The sequence below is a fragment of the Aquarana catesbeiana genome, linkage group LG09 (assembly GCF_042186555.1).
Source record: "Aquarana catesbeiana isolate 2022-GZ linkage group LG09, ASM4218655v1, whole genome shotgun sequence".
In the NCBI taxonomy this organism is placed as follows: Eukaryota; Metazoa; Chordata; class Amphibia; order Anura; family Ranidae; genus Aquarana; species Aquarana catesbeiana.
In genome coordinates, this window is record NC_133332.1 from 62,762,771 (window position 1) to 62,782,318 (window position 19,548).

General features: G+C 44.3%; 1 protein-coding gene across 1 annotated transcript; it reads left to right on the forward strand.

Moving 5' to 3' along the window:
- Positions 1–1,639: 1,639 nt before the first annotated feature.
- On the forward strand, positions 1,640–19,305 carry LOC141107734 (olfactomedin-4-like). Its single transcript, XM_073598660.1, has 5 exons — positions 1,640–1,741; positions 3,310–3,459; positions 5,464–5,676; positions 14,722–14,881; positions 18,420–19,305. Exons 1-5 carry the CDS (start codon positions 1,685–1,687, stop codon positions 19,220–19,222), a joined length of 1,383 nt encoding a protein of 460 aa, XP_073454761.1. The 5' UTR covers positions 1,640–1,684; the 3' UTR covers positions 19,223–19,305.
- The last annotated feature ends 243 nt before the right edge of the window (positions 19,306–19,548 follow it).

Genomic DNA, 19,548 nt, shown 5'->3' on the forward strand with positions numbered 1-19,548 from the left:
TTTCATCCATATTGCCATGACCCGACATGACATTAAACCCGCAAGCAGTTTTAAATGAGATTTTTTCCTTTAAAAATGACATTTGGTGCAGGGACTGTTCTAAACATGGGAAACACGCGTCACTTTACAGGCATACTATAGACACCCCCCAGGTACGATATTTAAAGGAATATTTCACTTTTTTTTTTTACTTTAAGCATCATTAAAATCACTGCTCCCGAAAAAACGGCCGTTTTAAAAAATTTTTTTGCATTGATACATGTCCCCTGGGGTAGGACCCGGGTCCCCAAACCCTTTTGAGGACAATACCATGCAAATTAGCCTTTAAAATGAGGACTTTTGATTTCGAACGTTCGAGTCCCATAGACGTCAATGGGGTTCTAACGTTCGTGCGAACTTTCGGTCCGTTCGCGGGTTCTGGTGCGAACCTGGTTGCCTGGTTGCCGCCACACACGCTTGACACAATCTGAACCAAATAAGTTTATCTTGGTCTCATCAGACACAGGACAAGGTTCCAGTAATTCATGTCCTTAGTCTGCTTGTCTTCAGCAAACTGTTTGTGGGCTTTCTTGTGCATCATCTTTAGAAGAGGCTTCCTTCTGGGACAATAGCCATGCAGACCTATTTGATGCAGTGTGTGGCATATGGTCTGAGCACTGACAGGCTGACCCCCACCCCTTTAACCTCTGCAGCAATGCTAGTAGCACTCATACGTCTATTTCCCAAAGACAACCTCTAGGTATGACACTGAGCACGTGCACTCAACTTCTTTGGTCGACCTTGGCAAGGCCTGTTCTGAGTGGTACCTGTCCTGTTAAACCACTGTATGGTCTTGGCCACCGTGCTGCAGCTCAGTTTCAGGGTCTTCTTATATCCTATGCCATCTTTATGTAGAGCAACAATTCTTCTTTTTTCAAATCCTCAGAGAGTTATTTGCCATGAGATGAGATGCCATGTTGAACTTTCTAGTGACCAGTATGAGAGAGTGAGGGCGATAACACCAAATTTAACACACCTGTTCCCTGCTCCCCATTTACACCTGAGGCCTTGTAACACTAACGAGTCACATGACACCGGAGAGGGAAAATTGATAATTGCGCCCAATTTGAAAATTTTCACTTAGGGGTGTACTCACTTTTGTTGCCAGTGGTTTAGACATTAATGTCTGTGTGTTGAGTTATTTTGAGGGGACAGCAAATTGACACTGTTATACAGGCTGTGCACTCACTACTTTACATTGTAGCAAAGTGTAATTTCTTCAGCTTTGTCACATGAAAAGATATAACAAAAAATTGAAAAAATATGAGGGGTGTACTCACTTTTGTGAGATACTGAGTATATATATATATATATATATATATATATATATATATATATGTATATATATGTATATTTAATTAGCAAGGCATTCTCTCAACAACTTCCAATTTTTACCTGGCGGGGTTGAATACCCCAACTATCTTGGTGCCATCACATAAACAGTGGTCTGATATACCATGGACAATGTTTTTGCAATCTGAAGTCTGTGCTACTTTTAGTTAAGAACCCTTACTAATCTGTCATGGTTTTGGCAAAGAAACAAAATACCATCCTTACACAATATGACAGTTAAGGGGTGTGGCTCTATCTCACCATATATAGGTGTACTGGTTGAGGTCTCAGCATAGAAGACAAGAACATCACCATGTTCCCACTGATTATATTATTCTTGAGAATTTACCAAAATCAGGCAGCCAGTCTGGTAAGTTATTTTGCGTATCTCCATTCACAGTGGGCACATAGTAAGGCTAGAAGGAAAATCTGATTCTTGACACAATAATGGTAATTGACATGCTTCTTGTTTAAAAAATGTTATATTATCTAAATTACCAGAATTTTACAATACTTTTGAATGAGATGTTGCCATTCAGTCAGGGGTTCTTGAAGGACAAAGTCAGGCTTCCATCATCCTAGGTATATCCTAGCAGATTTGGAAGTGGGACAGGAAGTATAATTCTATTTTTACTAACTTATGTTAGGAGTATGAAGGATACCATTGCTGACTTTCTATTTATGAAAATATTAGTTTCCTAGATGTCATCCATCCTAATGATCCAATACATTAGTACTTTTGAGATCATCAACCGGAACAAGCATGCAGAGCAGGAGTTGTGTGATTCGAAATCTGCATGTTTCCTTACTTCAGTTCCTCAGAAAGTATTAAGAACCGTTCAATGTGCATGACAGGCAACTGATATTTTTAAGAACTCATCAAGACAGTTTTACTTTCCTGCAATACTCAGTCATAAGTCTCCCATATTTAGAAATTTCGGTGATTACAACTCTAAGCAATAGTTATAATTCCTGCTCAGCCCCACAGTGATTGACCTCATAGCATGTAATCTAATCCAGTATTTTACTTGCTTAGATTAACAGATTTTCTATCTGAATGGCGAGCATAAAAAATTGATCAACCAAACCCATTTGAAAGTCAAAATATCTTTTCAAAACAGGAACATGTATAACCTACATTCCAGTAGCATTCCAAAGATTGAGCAAATTTTCAGGCAATTTAATTCTAGGCTCCTCTGACATGGAGCAGTCAGCTCCAATCAGCAGGGGATCTGCTCACAGTTCCCCTGCTGATCGGAGCCAAACAAGTTGAATGTTACATCCATGCTGGTTCAGTTTCTGCAGAGAGGACTTGGGCAGATCCCTGTCAGCTCTGTAGGTGGCCAGATGTAAATGGACTCCACTGTCTGTTTATATCAGGCTACCTCCAATCCGGTCCGCAAAAAAAGGAATGATGCAGTCCTTTTCTGTTTTTTTACTGAACTGTACATAAGGCTTAATGGACCATCTGATCAGGTTCACCTTAAACACTGACAGGTGGACCTGATTGGATTATCTACTGAAAATGCTAGTTCCCTGCCTCTTTCTGGTTCCAAAGGTTTCTGAGTCATTGACTAAGAACAAGGTTGCAGCAAGTTGAAGAAAAGTCAGAACTCCGGATCTGCATACTCATTCCAGTCAGTAACCTAAAATATTCAAGTAATTTAATAAGCAAGACAGCCAGGCACCTAGCAGAGGTCAGAAATTGCACGCTGCCCATGTTTAATACAAATTTTCTTTAAACAGCATCTGCAAAACAGGCACAATCAATTTCTGATACACTTTACCAACAATAGATGGATAGACAGACAAGTTTTAATAGGTTTAATTTATTAATTCTGAATGTATTAACATATTAGATGATGTAAAAGTTTTGTTTAGTGTTTTCTTTACTAGCTTAAGTCTTTTCCATAACCTAATAGTTTTGTCCTTTAACAGATTCAGAACTCCACTGGATCTCTGGATGCATATGGGGTCTGTCATTGCTCTGTCATCCACCTAAATTCCAACTTTCCAGTAGATCATATGGAGAGCTTGGAAATAGCAAACCGTAACCTGACCATAATTGTCAATGAAAAAATCACTAAGGTAATACGTGTCAAATATTCATCTTGTTGTGGATTTTTTGATGAAAACTGAAAACGCTCTTCCAAGTTTATTCTGGTTAAAAATTTTAATTAATGAAAGAGTGTGGACACCAGTTTTGAATATAAATATACTGCACATATTCAATCTTTAATACCATAGCCTTGTAGCATTTGGAACATGCAATCAGTTCCAGGCAACAGAGCTGCCCTGTTTTCATAGATAATATTGGATTGATTTAATTAAAGGAGTTGTAAAGGCAGAAGGATTTTAATCGTAATGCATTCTATGCATAACGATAAAAAGCCTTCTGTGTGTAGCAGCCTCCCCAGCACCCCCTAATACTTACCTGAGCCCCATCTCTCTCCAGCAATGTCCACGTGTCCCTTGGACATCTGAGACTCTCCCCCCTGATTTGCTGAGACACAGCAACAGCGCCATTGGCTCCCGCGGCTGTCAATCAAAGTCAGTTAGCCAATCAGGGGAGAGAGGGAGATGGGCCGAACAGCAGCTCCATGTCTGAATGGACACATGGAGCTGCAGCTCAGCTTGGGTGCCCCCATAGCAAAAAGTGAATTGAACATAATGTCCATGAAAGGGTGTAAATGTCCAACTCCTCAGGAGATGAAGGTACTTCAGGGGATGGTGGTAATCTGATGATTGTCAGAAGTCACCTTGTATCATGAACCGACCACTTCGCAGGATGAATCGATAAACAGAAATGCAAAAAAGACTCTTACCGGATCCCGTGGACTCCCATGTCAGCGACAGGGAATCGCATGCGCCTTTTGTCAACAATGACGTGGAGTGGAAGGTCTGGACCATCAAATCCTCTGAGTTGCGGTCTGCGTGGATCTCCGAAAACGACCAGATGAGTCCTCACAGGGGACGGCCGACGTGGATCAGGGGAGTCCAGAAAGACCTTTAAGGAGCAGAGATAAAAAAGATATGCCTCCACGTAGTGCAGATAAAAGGGGTGTTTTTATTGGTAAAAACAGCCATATACAAATAAAATTGTGATCACGAGAATTAAAAGCAAATACAAATGGGCAACATGGAGAGTGGTGTATGGGCCCATACACCACTCTCCATGTTGCCCATTTGTATTTGCTTTTAATTCTCGTGATCACAATTTTATTTGTATATGGCTGTTTTTACCAATAAAAACACCCCTTTTATCTGCACTACGTGGAGGCATATCTTTTTTGTCTTTACATCCATTATTTCCTTTGCACATGCGCTGCATTTTTTCACATATTAGTTCATTGTTTTTGTCAGACTGTATGCAGCAGCTTCCATTTGCTTTACTAGTTAGCGCAGTGTTTTACATTAATTTTGCCCCCATAGCAAGCTGCTTGCTGTGGGGGCACTCGACAGGAGGGAGGGGCCAGGAGCAGCGAAGAGGCACCCAAGAAGAGGAGGATCCAGGCTGCCCTGTGCAAAACCACTACACAGAGGAGGTAAGTATAACATGTTTGTTGTTTAAAAAAAATAAATAAAAATCGAGACTTTACAATCACTTCAAGGCAAATGACTGCTCACTTTGCAAGGTCATTTTTCCAAGACCTTAACATTTGAGGTGATGCTCTGCTGACTTCCATCATCCAATCACGTGCAAGCAAAAACTCTGTTTTTCTTTTTATTTGATTGTGATTCAATATTTTTTTGCAAAGTGAAACTTACCACATTTAATAAGCACTGGAGAAAAGTCCCTTGCAAAGTGCAACTTCACTTGCAAAGTGAACAGCCTATTTCTCTTTATTATATAAACACCTATATGTTCTCTCTCTGTTTGTGTAGTTTATCCTTTGAGTGAATAAATCCAGTAACATACTAGATTTTGACCAAACTGGCCTTGCATGGATGCCTGAATAAGCATGTTTGAAACATTATACTTTAAGCGTCTTTAGGGGCAGAAGCTGATATGAATAGCATTTTCCAAAACCACTCTTGAATAAGTGAAAGTTACACAAAATAATAAAGTAAATATGGAGAATGTTTTTAAAGATCCACAGCTATGAGAGCACAGTGATTGTCTACATGGAGCAGTTGAAGGGCCTAACCAGACGTGTGGAGGCAATGGAGAAAGGAGGTCTCTCCTACACTGAGCTGGACTTCGAGCTCATCAAGCTAGAGATCAAAGAGATGGAGAACATCATACTGCAGTTGAAAACCTCATTAAATGGCTCAAATGTGATTGTGGACACTCTCTACCAGGAGGTGAGAGAAATAATGCTTATAATAATTAACAGATTATTAATGGCAATTAGTTTAATTCCCTTCCTAAGGTGGAAAAATGTATACATAATATATACATAAACTCTATACATTAGTGCTATTATTATTATTATTATACAGGATTTATATAGCGCCAACAGTTAAAGCAGCGCTTTACAACATGGGGCAGACAGTACAATTACAATACAAATCAATACAGGAGGGATCAGAGGGCCCTGTTCGTTATAGCTTACAATCTAGAAGAGAGGGTCAAGTGGAAACAAAGGTAATAACTGTGGGGGATGAGCTGATGGAAAAAATGAAAATACAGTTGTTAAGTGTGGGTAGGGTAGGCTTCTCTGAAGAGAAGAGTTTTCAGGGATCGTCTAAAAGCTAATAGAGTAGGAGATAAGCGGACAGATTGGGGTTAGGCATTCCACAGGATTGGAGAGGCTTTGGAAAAGTCCTGGAGGCGAGTATGGGAGGAGGTGATGAGGGAGCTAGAGAGCAGGAGGTCTTGAGAGGAATGAAGAGAACTAGTAGGTTAGTATTTAGAGACTAAGCTAGTGATGTAGCTGGGGGCAAAATTGTGGATGGCTTTGTACGTAGTTGTTAGAATTTTGAATTTAATTCTTTGGCCGAGCGGAAGCCTATGGAGGGATTGACAGAGAGGAGTGACAGACACAGAGCGATTGGTAAGGTGGATGAGTCTGGCAGCGGCATTCATGATGGATTGAAGAGGTGATAGATTATGTAAAGGTAAGCCAATGAGAAGGGAGTTGCAATAGTCAGCTATATAATACATACATTTCAATTCATCATTGATCTATATATACAATAAAAAATATAAACAATTGTGTAAAAAATGGCCAAAGGTGATTGCAAGCATTACAAACATTTAATTTGACCTAGTTCTGAAAATAAAACATTAGTGATAATTTGATTCAATGAAATCAAGGATGCTATAGCCAAAAACAAGTAAAAAACATAGTTCTTGTAGTGCAGAGTAATACCTGAAATATGTCTCAATTGAAAATGAAACTTCTAAAGTAATCTAAGTATTGGATTTCTTCTATTTCACAATGCCAATCCACACACATAAGAGCTAGCACCCACCTTCTGTTTTCTACCTCAACTAAAATATATTAGCTAGTAGGGATGAGCTTCGTGTTCGAGTCGAACCCATGTTCGACTCGAACATCGGCTGTTCGATCGTTCGCCGAATTGCGAACGTTATGGGCCGTTCGCGCTAAATTCGTGTGGCGCGTCACGGCCCATAATTCACTGCGGCATCGCAGTGCATTGGTGGCTTTGGCCAATTATGGCTCAGGGGATTTAGTACACACCCCACACTATATAAGGCCGCCTGCACGGCGGCCCTGTGTAGTGTGTGTTCCGGTGTGCTGAGAGATAGAGAGAGAGAGAGAGAGAGAGTGTCATTTGATTTGAGTTAGATAGATTAGGCAGAACAGTCAGTCAGTTAGCTGCACTTACAGTGTATTGTGTATATATATGCATCCCAGGTGTTGCATATATATATATACACTGTATTCAGTTTAGCTAGATCCGTTCCTGTTATCTTCTATCTAGACTATTTACATTTAATGCAGTGCGTCCTGCTCACAGTGTTCAGCTAGATCCGTTCCTGCTATTTACATTTAGTGCAGTGCGTCCTGCTCACAGTGTTCAGCTAGATCCGTTCCTGTTATCTTCTAGACTATTTACATTTAGTGCAGTGCGTCCTGCTCACAGTGTTCAGCTAGATCCGTTCCTGTTATCTTCTAGACTATTTACATTTAGTGCAGTGCGTCCTGCTCACAGTGTTCAGCTAGATCCGTTCCTGCAATTTACATTTAGTGCAGTGCGTCCTGCTCACAGTGTTCAGCTAGATCCGTTCCTGCTATTTACATTTAGTGCAGTGCGTCCTGCTCACAGTGTTCAGCTAGATCCGTTCCTGCTATTTACATTTAGTGCAGTGCGTCCTGCTCACAGTGTTCAGCTAGATCCGTTCCTGCTATTTACATTTAGTGCAGTGCGTCCTGCTCACAGTGTTCAGCTAGATCCGTTCCTGTTATCTTCTAGACTATTTACATTTAGTGCAGTGCGTCCTGCTCACAGTGTTCAGCTAGATCCGTTCCTGCAATTTACATTTAGTGCAGTGCGTCCTGCTCACAGTGTTCAGCTAGATCCGTTCCTGCTATTTACATTTAGTGCAGTGCGTCCTGCTCACAGTGTTCAGCTAGATCCGTTCCTGCTATTTACATTTAGTGCAGTGCGTCCTGCTCACAGTGTTCAGCTAGATCCGTTCCTGCTATTTACATTTAGTGCAGTGCGTCCTGCTCACAGTGTTCAGCTAGATCCGTTCCTGCTATTTACATTTAGTGCAGTGCGTCCTGCGCACAGTGTTCAGCTAGAGCCGTTCCTGCTATTTACATTTAGTGCAGTGCGTCCTGCTCACAGTGTTCAGCTAGATCCGTTCCTGTTATCTTCTAGACTATTTACATTTAGTGCAGTGCGTCCTGCTCACAGTGTTCAGCTAGATCCGTTCCTGCTATTTACATTTAGTGCAGTGCGTCCTGCTCACAGTGTTCAGCTAGATCCGTTCCTGTTATCTTCTAGACTATTTACATTTAGTGCAGTGCGTCCTGCTCACAGTGTTCAGCTAGATCCGTTCCTGTTATCTTCTAGACTATTTACATTTAGTGCAGTGCGTCCTGCTCACAGTGTTCAGCTAGATCCGTTCCTGTTATCTTCTAGACTATTTACATTTAGTGCAGTGCGTCCTGCTCACAGTGTTCAGCTAGATCCGTTCCTGCTATTTACATTTAGTGCAGTGCGTCCTGCTCACAGTGTTCAGCTAGATCCGTTCCTGTTAAATTCCTACTGACCGGCAGGCTTGTCTGGTTACAGTATATAAAGCTACCTGAAGAAAATTACAGGTGTTCTATTTGATCCTATTAGTACCACGGTCAGGCAGCTAGACTATTTACATTTAGTACAGTGCGTCCTGCTCACAGTGTTCAGCTAGATCCGTTCCTGTTATCTTCCTACTGACAGGCAGGCTTGTCTGGTTACAGTATATAAAGCTACTTGAAGAAAATTACAGGTGTTCTATCCCAGCTTAGTGCAGCTACAGGCCATTAGTATGTCTGGAAGGCCAAGAAGGAGAGGCAGACAGTCACAAGCCAATAAGAGAGGGCAAGCAGGCTCTGTGTCTAGTGCTGGTCGTGGAGACGGTGCATCCTCATCAGCACGTGGCCATGGGACACGCTTGGCCTTTTTTTCGGCAGCTGGCCATGTTGAGCCGCAACATGCGGAAGACTTGGTCGAGTGGATGACCAAGCCGTCCTCATCCTCCTCATCCTCTCTCACCCATGCCCAGGGTGCTTTGTCTGGCAAAGCAGCGGCCTCTTCCCTCAGCTCAATGTCATCAGTGACTCCTTCCCTAGCTCCACCATGTCCTCATGAGGATTCCCTCGAACTGTTTGACCACAGTGTTGGGTACATGCTCCAGGAGGATGCCCAGCGTTTGGAAGGCTCTGATGACGATACTGAGCTCGATGAAGGCAGTAACATGAGCGCGGACAGAGGGGGTGCCCAAGAAGGACAGCAATCTGGCAGTCATGCTCCCCCTGCTGCAGCATACTGCCAGGTTTGCTCCAGTGATGAGGAGGGAGGGGATGATGAGGTCACTGACTCAACGTGGGTGCCTGATAGGAGAGAGGAGGAGGAGGAGGAGAAAGAGGAGGAGGAGGAGGAGGCGGCAGCACATCACCAACGAGGCAGGATGCCCTCCAGGGGCCAGCCTAAGGGCAGCACATTGACTGCATCACACCCCAAAGCTCCACATGTGCAGGGCGCTGCAGTCTCTGCGCGTTATTCAAAAAGTTCTTTGGTGTGGGCCTTTTTTGAGACGAGTGCATCAGATCGCACCGCTGCTATTTGCAACATATGTCTCAAGCGTATCTCGCGTGGCCAAAATATCTCCCGCTTGGGTACCACATGCTTGACCAGACATATGTTGACCTGCCATGCAGTTCGTTGGCAAGCGTATCTAAAAGACCCACACCAAAGAACAAAGAGGATCTCTCCTTGCTCCTCATCAGCTGAGATTTCCAACCCCACTAGACCTTCAGTCCTCTCTGAGACCTGCAGTGAGAGGAATGAAGGTGTAGAATTAGGTGTGTCACAGCCAAGTACTTGTGGGCAATCTGCTTTTGGTACACCGACGTCAGATTGTACCAGGCAAATTTCCCTGCCCCAGCTGCTGCACCGCCGAAAGAAGTTTGCTCCCAGCCATCCACATGCCCAGCGGTTGAATGCTAGCTTGGCAAAATTGCTAGCACTTCAACTGCTGCCTTTTCAGTTGGTAGACTCTGCCCCCTTCCGTGAGTTTGTGGAATGTGCGGTTCCTCAGTGGCAGGTACCCAAACGCCACTTTTTCTCACGGAAGGCGATTCCGGCTCTCTACCGGCATGTGGAAGGCAATGTCCATGCCTCGCTGGACAGGGCGGTCAGCGGTAAGGTGCATATTACCGCTGACTCATGGTCCAGCAGGCATGGACAGGGACGTTACCTAAGTTTCACGGCGCATTGGGTGACTCTGCTGGCAGCTGGGAAGGATGCAGGACAAGGTGCAGTAGTGTTGGAGGTTGTTCCGCCACCACGCCTCCAAAATGCTGATTGTGACACACCTCTCTCCTCCACCCCCTCCTCTTCTTCTTCCTCCATGGCCTCTTCCTCGGAACCAGCGGTGCTCCGTAGGCGTTCAAGGGGCTACGCAAGTACGCAGGCCAAAAGATGCCATGCGGTGCTTGAGCTGGTGTGCTTGGGGGACAGGAGCCACACTGGGGCAGAGGTTCTGTCAGCTCTGCAGGGGCAGGTTCAGAGGTGGTTGACGCCACGCCAACTTAAGGCAGGAATGGTGGTTTGCGACAATGGCACCAACCTCCTCTCTGCCCTCCGACAGGGACAAATGACCCATGTGCCCTGTTTGGCTCACGTCCTTAACTTGGTGGTGCAGCGGTTCTTGGGCAGGTACCCGGGCTTACAGGATGTCCTGAGGCAGGCCAGGAAAGTCTGTGTGCATTTCCGCCGGTCATATAATGCCAGTGCTCGGCTGACGGACCTCCAAAAGGAGTTTAACCTGCCCAAGAACCGCCTAATCTGTGACATGCCCACCAGGTGGAACTCAACGTTGGCCATGCTGCAGCGGCTGCACACGCAGCAGAGGGCCATCAATGAGTACCTGTGCGACTATGGCACCAGGACAGGGTCAGGGGAGCTTGTTTTTTTTTCCCCACGCCAGTGGGCCATGATCAGGGATGCATGCACTGTCCTGTCACCATTCGAGGAGGCCACGAGGATGGTGAGCAGTGACAGTGCATGCATCAGTGACACTGTCCCCCTTGTCCACCTGTTGGAGCACACGCTGCGTGGAATAATGGACAGGGCACTTGAGGCAGAACAGAGGCAGGAAGAGGAGGACTTCCTTAGCTCTCAAGGCCCCCTTTATCCAGACAGTGTTCCTGCGTGCCCGCCGATCACACAGGAAGAGGACGAGGAGGAAGAGGAGGAGGAGGAAGATTGTGTCAGTATGGAGGTGGAGCCTGGCACTCAGCATCAGCAGCAGTCTTTAAGGGATCAGTCCCAAGAAACACATGGACTTGTACGTGGCTGGGAGGAGGTGGCTGCGGACCATGTCGTTCTTAGTGACCCAGAGGACTCCGGACCGAATGCCTCAGCAAACCTACGCTGCATGGCCTCCCTGATCCTGCAAAGCCTGCGTAAGGATCCTCGTATTCGTGGTATCAAGGAGAAGGACCAATACTGGCTGGCAACCCTCCTTGATCCACGTTACAAGGGTAAGGTTGCGGACCTTATCTTGCCATCGCAGAGGGAGCAGAGGATGAAACATCTTCGGGAGGCCTTGCAGAAAGGTCTGTGCAACGCGTTCCCAGAGACTGGGAGGTTACAAACTCCTGTTTCTGGACAACGTGTTGCTGAGGCTTCGGTCAGTCAAAGAAGGAGCGGTGGAGAAGGTGGCCGTCTGACCGATGCGTTCAGACAATTTTTTGGTCCGCAGCCCCAAGGTATGATCGGTTCCAGCAACCATCGCCAGCGTCTGTTTTACATGGTGCAGGAATACCTAGGGGCAAGATCAGACTTGGACACCTTTCCCACCGAAAATCCTCTGGGTTACTGGGTCTTGAGGATGGATCACTGGCCAGAGCTTGCACAGTATGCAATTGAGCTACTGGCCTGTCCTGCATACAGCGTTCTTTCGGAACGCACATTCAGTGCTGCTGGAGGCGTGGTAACCGATCACAGGGTGCGTCTGTCCACCGACTCGGTCGATCGGCTGACCTTCATAAAAATGAATGAGTCTTGGATCACCACCAGCTACCAAGCACCTGATGCTGATGTAACCGAATAATTTTTTTTGAAATCTCAGATCCCTTCAAAGACTGCCTATGCTGATGCTGAGTGACTATCCCTGAGTAATTATCCTCTTCCTCCTCAATCATCACGCTGATAGCTTGTAAGAACATTTTTGGTTCTGGGCGCCACCACCAGTGCCTAAGGCACAATTTTTCAGCCCCTGTTTAACAGGGGCGTGTAATTACAATTTTTGATGTAATACTTTGCAGCAGGGCTCGTTCCTGCATTCCAACTAGAGTGTCTGTGAGGGGTTGCAGTGTTGTGGCACCAGCACCAGTGCCTAGGGCCCAATTTTTCTGCCCCTGTCTAACAGGGGCGTGTAATTACAATTTTTGATGCAATACTTTGCAGCAGGGCTCGTTCCTGCGTTCCAACTAGAGTGTCTGTGAGGGGTTGCAGTGTTGTGGCACCAGCACCAGTGCCTAAGGCCCAATTTTTCTGCCCCTGTCTAACAGGGGCGTGTAATTACAATTTTTGATGCAATACTTTGCAGCAGGGCTCGTTCCTGCGTTCCAACTAGAGTGTCTGTGAGGGGTTGCAGTGTTGTGGCACCAGCACCAGTGCCTAAGGCCCAATTTTTCTGCCCCTGTCTAACAGGGGCGTGTAATTACAATTTTTGAAGCAATAATTTGCAGCAGGGCTCGTTCCTGCGTTCCAACTAGAGTGTCTGTGAGGGGTTGCAGTGTTGTGGCACCAGCACCAGTGCCTAAGGCCTAATTTTTCAGCTCCTGTTCAACAGGGGCATGTAATTACAATTCTTGATCTAATATTTCACAGCAGGGCCCTGTGAGGGCTTACAGTGTTGTGGCCACAGCAACACCTAAGGCCCAAATTTCTGCTGAGTATATAGGGCAGGACCCTACTTTCAAACATCTAACTTACAAACGACTCCTACTTGCAAACGGAAGGAGACAACAGGAAGTGAGATGAAATCTACCCCTAGGAAGGGAAATTCTCTCCTGTAAGAGTTAATATGGGAAAACAATTTCTCCTTTCCACTGATGCTTTCCAATCCTTGTTCCACAAAAAAAACCAAATTTTCAAAAAACATTTTTCATTGGGACAAAAAAGTGAGGTGAAATCTTCTGAAGAGGAGGAAAGACAGCAAAACAAATGTCACAGGGGTGATAACCCTTCCCTATGTTTTCCAAAAAGCTTAGAAAAGATTTTTTGGCTGGAGCTAAACACGTTAAAAATGTTCAAAATTACAAACAGATTCTACTTAACAACAAACCTACAGTCCCTGTCTTGTTTGCACCGCCTGTATACTGCTGTTCAGAGTATATAGGGCCTGGTGGCCCCACACCTTTCCTTATTTTAATTTGGGTGCGGGGTTCCCCTTAATATCCATACAAGACCCAAAGGGCCTGGTAATGGACTGGGGGGTACCCATGCCGTTTGTCTCACTGATTTTCATCCATATTGCCATGACCCGACATGACATTAAACCCGCAAGCAGTTTTAAATGAGATTTTTTCCTTTAAAAATGACATTTGGTGCAGGGACTGTTCTAAACATGGGAAACACGCGTCACTTTACAGGCATACTATAGACACCCCCCAGGTACGATATTTAAAGGAATATTTCACTTTTTTTTTTTTTACTTTAAGCATCATTAAAATCACTGCTCCCGAAAAAACGGCCGTTTTTAAAAGTTTTTTTTGCATTGATACATGTCCCCTGGGGTAGGACCCGGGTCCCCAAACCCTTTTTAGGACAATACCATGCAAATTAGCCTTTAAAATGAGCACTTTTGATTTCGAACGTTCGAGTCCCATAGACGTCAATGGGGTTCTAACGTTCGTGCGAACTTTCGGTCCGTTCGCGGGTTCTGGTGCGAACCGAACCGGGGGGTGTTCGGCTCATCCCTATTAGCTAGGTTACATACTGTTTGTCCCCTCAACTGAGGGCATCAAATCGTGTCCAACTCATGGCATAACCACAAGCTCTAAAAAGAGGAGAGGAACCAAAATGCAACAGTGTAAAGCAGTGGTTCTCAACTTCTGTCTTCAGGACCCATTAACAGGCCAGATATTAAGTATTACCTTTTGGAGATGCAGACTATAATACTGCAATCACTGAGCAGCAACTTATATCACCTGTGATGTGTTTGAGTTAGCTTGCAAAACTGGCCTGTTAGTGGGTCCTGAGGACAGGAGTTGAGAACTACTGGTGTAAAACCATAAAATTAACAGCATGCAGAAATAGATACAAAACAAAAGCAAATGACACCAGTACAGATGTAGGTGGACATGGTGGCAATGTTTGGGGATACATGTACACCCTGATCAAGTCCACCCCTGCCTGGTTGATTTTCTTTTAATATTGTATTGTGACTTAATCCCCCTTCCTACCCTCTATTCTTGGGCAGCCCTGTGGAATTTTTAGTTAGAGAGAAACTCTCTGAATGCAAACGGCTTTAGTTGTGCCCTGTATTAAATGACTATATGTAAAATTAAGATTTTATATAATTAATGGAAAAAGTATAAATAAAGCTGACCCAAAATCAGTATAGTTTATTTTCAACTTCATGATCAAATGCATTAACCATGCAGTTAAGAAGATCCAAAGAACATTCCACCAGCTTTATTTTTCTTTCTTTGATAGATCAGCAACATTTCAGTCATGGTTAGTCAGCTGGAGGTCTATGATAATAACAATGTCCTGGTGATCAGACGGGAGATTGCAGAACTACAGAAACGGCTGGAAGAGTGTCAGCAAAACAACTCTAAACCAAATCTGCCGTCCCTTCCTCCAGCACACTACGGTAGGTCATAACAATGTCTACAGGTTAATAGATTACAGCAGGGGTAGGCAAGCTTAAGGGGTAGAGATCTACCTGAACAACATGAGAGAAGTCAAAGATCACCGGGCACCAGTGGTGGCTGCTGCCATCCCCCCGGTCAGTTGGTCGGTTGGTCACCAGCCCCACACTTACCCCATCTAGGTCACGGGCAGTGCTTCCTCCGAGCGGCGGCTTCACCCTGCGTCTCCTCCTCCTCAGCTTTGGTGGGTTCCCCTTCCTCCTCCTCAGCAGCCAATAGGATCGCTTCTCCTCTTGGCCAATAGGGTGATGGGTTCCTGATTGGCCAGGAGCAGAATCAGGAAGACAATAGCGAATATTAAATTTGCCATTGTCACAGCACTGCGCCCGGAGCCAAGCCTTTTTTGAAGCCAAATAGCTTCTAAAAAATGTATCTAAAAAAAAAAACCTTTGGAATCCATGCGTCCGGTGCCCTGTATGTAGAATAGGGGCTGGGCGCAAGGATTAGGGGGGTGGTGCCCCTGCGCCCCGTATGGACAGGCAGCACAGTGTCACACAGTGTCACCTCCTCACACCTGATTTAACACCTAATTGCCGTACTATCGCGTCGCAATCATGTGCATTTCACGACAAACATTGGTTTAAATAGGATGGTGAGGAGGCAACAAATCGCCTCCTCACCACCTGTCAAACACACTAACTTTGTTTTTCAGAGGAGCAGCAGTTCCTGCTGCACTTGTGAATGAGCCCTTAGTTGCATTCAGCAGCGGCACCCTTAGGGCTCGTTCACATGTAAAGTTGGGAGGTGGTAAAACCCTGCAGTTGCGTTACACCCAATCCCTTCCCCAAGCAGCCAAAAGTGTACATATTCCACAGCAGGAATTAAGCCCCCTGTTGCTTTTGGTGGGTGCTTCTGCCTGCCAAAAACAAAGCATGCAAGTAAATGGGACCACTCTGCAAGTGCTCCACAAGTGCATGCTGCTGCGGGGTCCAAGGGGTTACAGCAGGTGGTGAGAAAGCAAAACAACACTGCCTGCTTTAACCCCTTGTTTGCTGTACTGCACAAGGTTGCAGGACACTTACAGAGTGGCCTCATTCACTTGTATGGATGATGCTTGGAAGGTGCTACACCCACCAACCATGACAGGGCGTATAACTCCTGCTGACAGGTGTCACTCTGCATGGGACAGGAGCCAGCACTACAGAGGAGGCTTTATACGGCTCTTGCTCCCTACTACATCTCCAACTTTACAACCAGTCCCTCTGCATTGCACTCTGTTTGATGCTCTGGAATGGCAGTCAGCAAGCCCAGACCGTGATCTACCATGGGGTCCATGCAAAAATACCTTGAGAGGCAGCCCAGTGAAAAGCAAGAAGCAGCTTCTGGAACAACTGAGGAAAAAGCACAGGCGCCAATCTGAGCGTAGTAAGTTAGTGAGTTTAATACACATGTATCACACGCATAGGTTGGACTTGATGGACTTGTGTCTTTTTTCAACCTCACCTACTATGTAACTATGTAACTATGTAGAATAAAGGTACTCACAAAAGTAAAATGTAAGTAGGCATAGAGCACAAAGTGCATATGGCATCTGCGGGAAGGGTATATCCAAATGGCTTCTGCGGTGGGTACTCAAATGGGCCGTGCCAGTGGTTTCCGACGCTTCCTGGAGCCTGGGATGCACAGGGAGCCAGAGATGATGTCACCTCCGGGACACGGTGAGGAGATAGGCCTATCTTTGTTAAAAGTAGAATATCAAGAGATGGACTTCAGACAGTGCTGCAACAACCAGCTTCTTGACTGGTGTACATCAAGTTTTCTATACATTCTGATAATCTACCAATATTTAAAGTCTTTAAAGCGGAGTTCCAGTCACCTGTGAAAAAAATAAAAGCCAGCAGCTACAAAAACTGTAGCTGCTGACTTTTAAAAAATACCCACTTACCTGTCCCATGATCCAGCGGTGTGCTCACCCCAGTTGGTTGCACCTGCTATCTTCATTCCTCAGTGCCGGCATCTTCACTATGGGCACCCGGCTGTGACAGTTTGCGGCTTCACAGCCAGGTGCCAACTGTGCAGGCGTGAGTAGCGCTGCACATCGTAACTGGTCAATGCAGTCTTCTGGGACATGTCAATGTCCCAGAAGACTGCGGGGGGAGAGGAGAACTTCGGTTTTTGACCGCCTAGGCAGAGAGATTGGAACTGGGAGCGAGGTAATCGAGTAACCGCTCCCCCCCTCCTCAAAAGTGCCAATTCTTCAAGAGGTTCGGGGGATGAGTCTTTAAATTGGAACGTCCCCTTTTTGGTAGAGCCCCGCTTTAAATTGTTTAGTATTCTTTTAGCAAGCCCTTACAATGCATTGGCTAGATGTACAGATTTCCCTTGAACCTTTTATTCCAGTGTGGCAATAATGTTCATACTTACTGTTCTATAAATACTCATCTATCCATGTCCTCTCCCTGCTCTTTCGGAGCTGTGAATAGATAAGCATACATGTCACCAAACAACAAAATAGGAGGCATTCTACAAATATAATCCTCATTGGGGGTAAAGTTCCCTAACCAAAAGGAAAAACTAAAGGACTTTAAAGGTACCTAAGAAAATCAAGAAAAACAAGTTGGAATTGTGCAGACACAAATAATCTTGATGATGACCATTTCACAGGTTTGGGATGAGTAAAATCCCAAATTTTCACTAAAATCCAGCTATCTCCTGATGCAGGAGGGGCTTGAAAAATAAACCCATATAAGTTAATGAGGATTGACCGTGCACCACAGCAGCAGAAGATAGTTTTAGAAATAGCTTTGGTGTCTTCCCATGACTAAAAGAGATTCTTTCAGCATACATTAATTAGTCATACACAGGATGAGTATTTGGCAGGAGTTCAATGACTGAACAATATCAAATGCATGAAACACCAGATTATATCTTTTTTCTTCAGTACCTGTTTACCTATGAAAGATAGGATCATGCAAGTAGAGCATAATTTTCAAAGATTTAGGCATGTAAATATGAGCTCAAGTTGCTAGATCTTTAAGGGTCTGTCCATTGAAAACTAAGATTTTGGTTATAGGTAGTTAATTGGCTAAGTCATCCCCTGACTTTTTATATGGCTTGGATGCTGCTTTAACAGTGATAGTTATCCTTATTTCCAACTGTTACATAGTTCACCCGAGATCTGTGAAAGTCATGCCCATTCTTGTGTGTTCCAGCTCTTTCTCTTGCATTCTTAATAAAATAGTAGAGATAGGGTGCCCCCCCCCCCCCCCCCTATTATGGCCACAAAGTGTGGACACTCAGGAACTCAGATATCTCACCAATAAAGATCCTGAGCTATCTTGGAGTTACATAGCAACTTTTAGAGAACTTTCAGGCTGGAAAGTGTAGGGTGCCATATAACTTTTTTGCCTATTTGTAGAACTCAATAACATTTCTGTTTTATATATGCAATGTTTAGAGCGAACACTGATTTTTACTCCCAGGTGTTCGAATTAAAAAATACTTCATTTATATTTTACAATGACTTTTTATGTTTCACAGGTACTTGTGACCATGGACACATTGTAAATATCAGTAAACCATATGTAGTGCAGCAGAATTTGCTTGGTGCAAGCTACAAATCAGGAGGATGGGGAAAAGATTCATTATTGGGAGCTGATCAGAACACTTTTTGGGTTGCTCCATTATCTACTGACATTCGCACGATGAATTATATATACAGATATGCTTCTTATAATGACCTCCTGCTCTACAAATACACAGCATCAGCAAACCTTATTGGTTCCAATTACGGGCAAGGTGCTGGAATGATTATGTACAACAATACAATGTATTATAATTGTCACAATTCCAATAATCTTTGCAAAAGCAACATGAAAACTAATGTAGTGGAGCGATTGGCACTAAGAGATGCAACTTACAACAACCGCTTCTCCTATTCATCCACACCTTGGCAGGACATCGATCTTGCGGCTGATGAAGAGGGTCTTTGGGTCATTTATGCTACTGAAAAAGAGGGTGGGAAAATTGTTATTAGTAAACTTGTTGCTAACACATTGGAAGTAAAGCAAACCTGGTCCACCTCACTTTACAAGCCAGGTGTCACCAATGCTTTCATGGTCTGTGGGGTCTTGTATGCTACAAGAATCTACAGAACAAAAATGGAGGAGATCTTCTACATGTATGACACTAAAACTGGTAAGGAAGAGAATCTGAGTATCCCCATTGAGAAGATGATGGATACAATGCATAGTCTGTCCTACAACCCAAATGACCACAAGCTCTACATGTACAGTGAGGGCTTCCTGTTCACCTATGACCTCACTTTCTTGCCAAACAAATAAAATGTTTAACATGTGCCAATGTGCCCTAATATTGAATAGAATGGCTAGCTTAAAAAATAATCTTAAAGAGAGCTACCCAATTTTCTTTTATTTAATAAAAGTATTAAAGTGCAATATGTGATAGCAACCTAACACCTATCTATCTATCTATCTATCTATCTATCTATCTATCTATCTATCTATCTATCTATCTATCTATCTAATTACTCTTCTACCTGCTCTAAACTGATAAAAGTTTATTATGATTAGTTAATTTGGTTTTCTGTTTTGGGGTACATTCCATTGTTTTAAAAAACAGTGTTGCAGTACACAACCTGTCAAAGGGG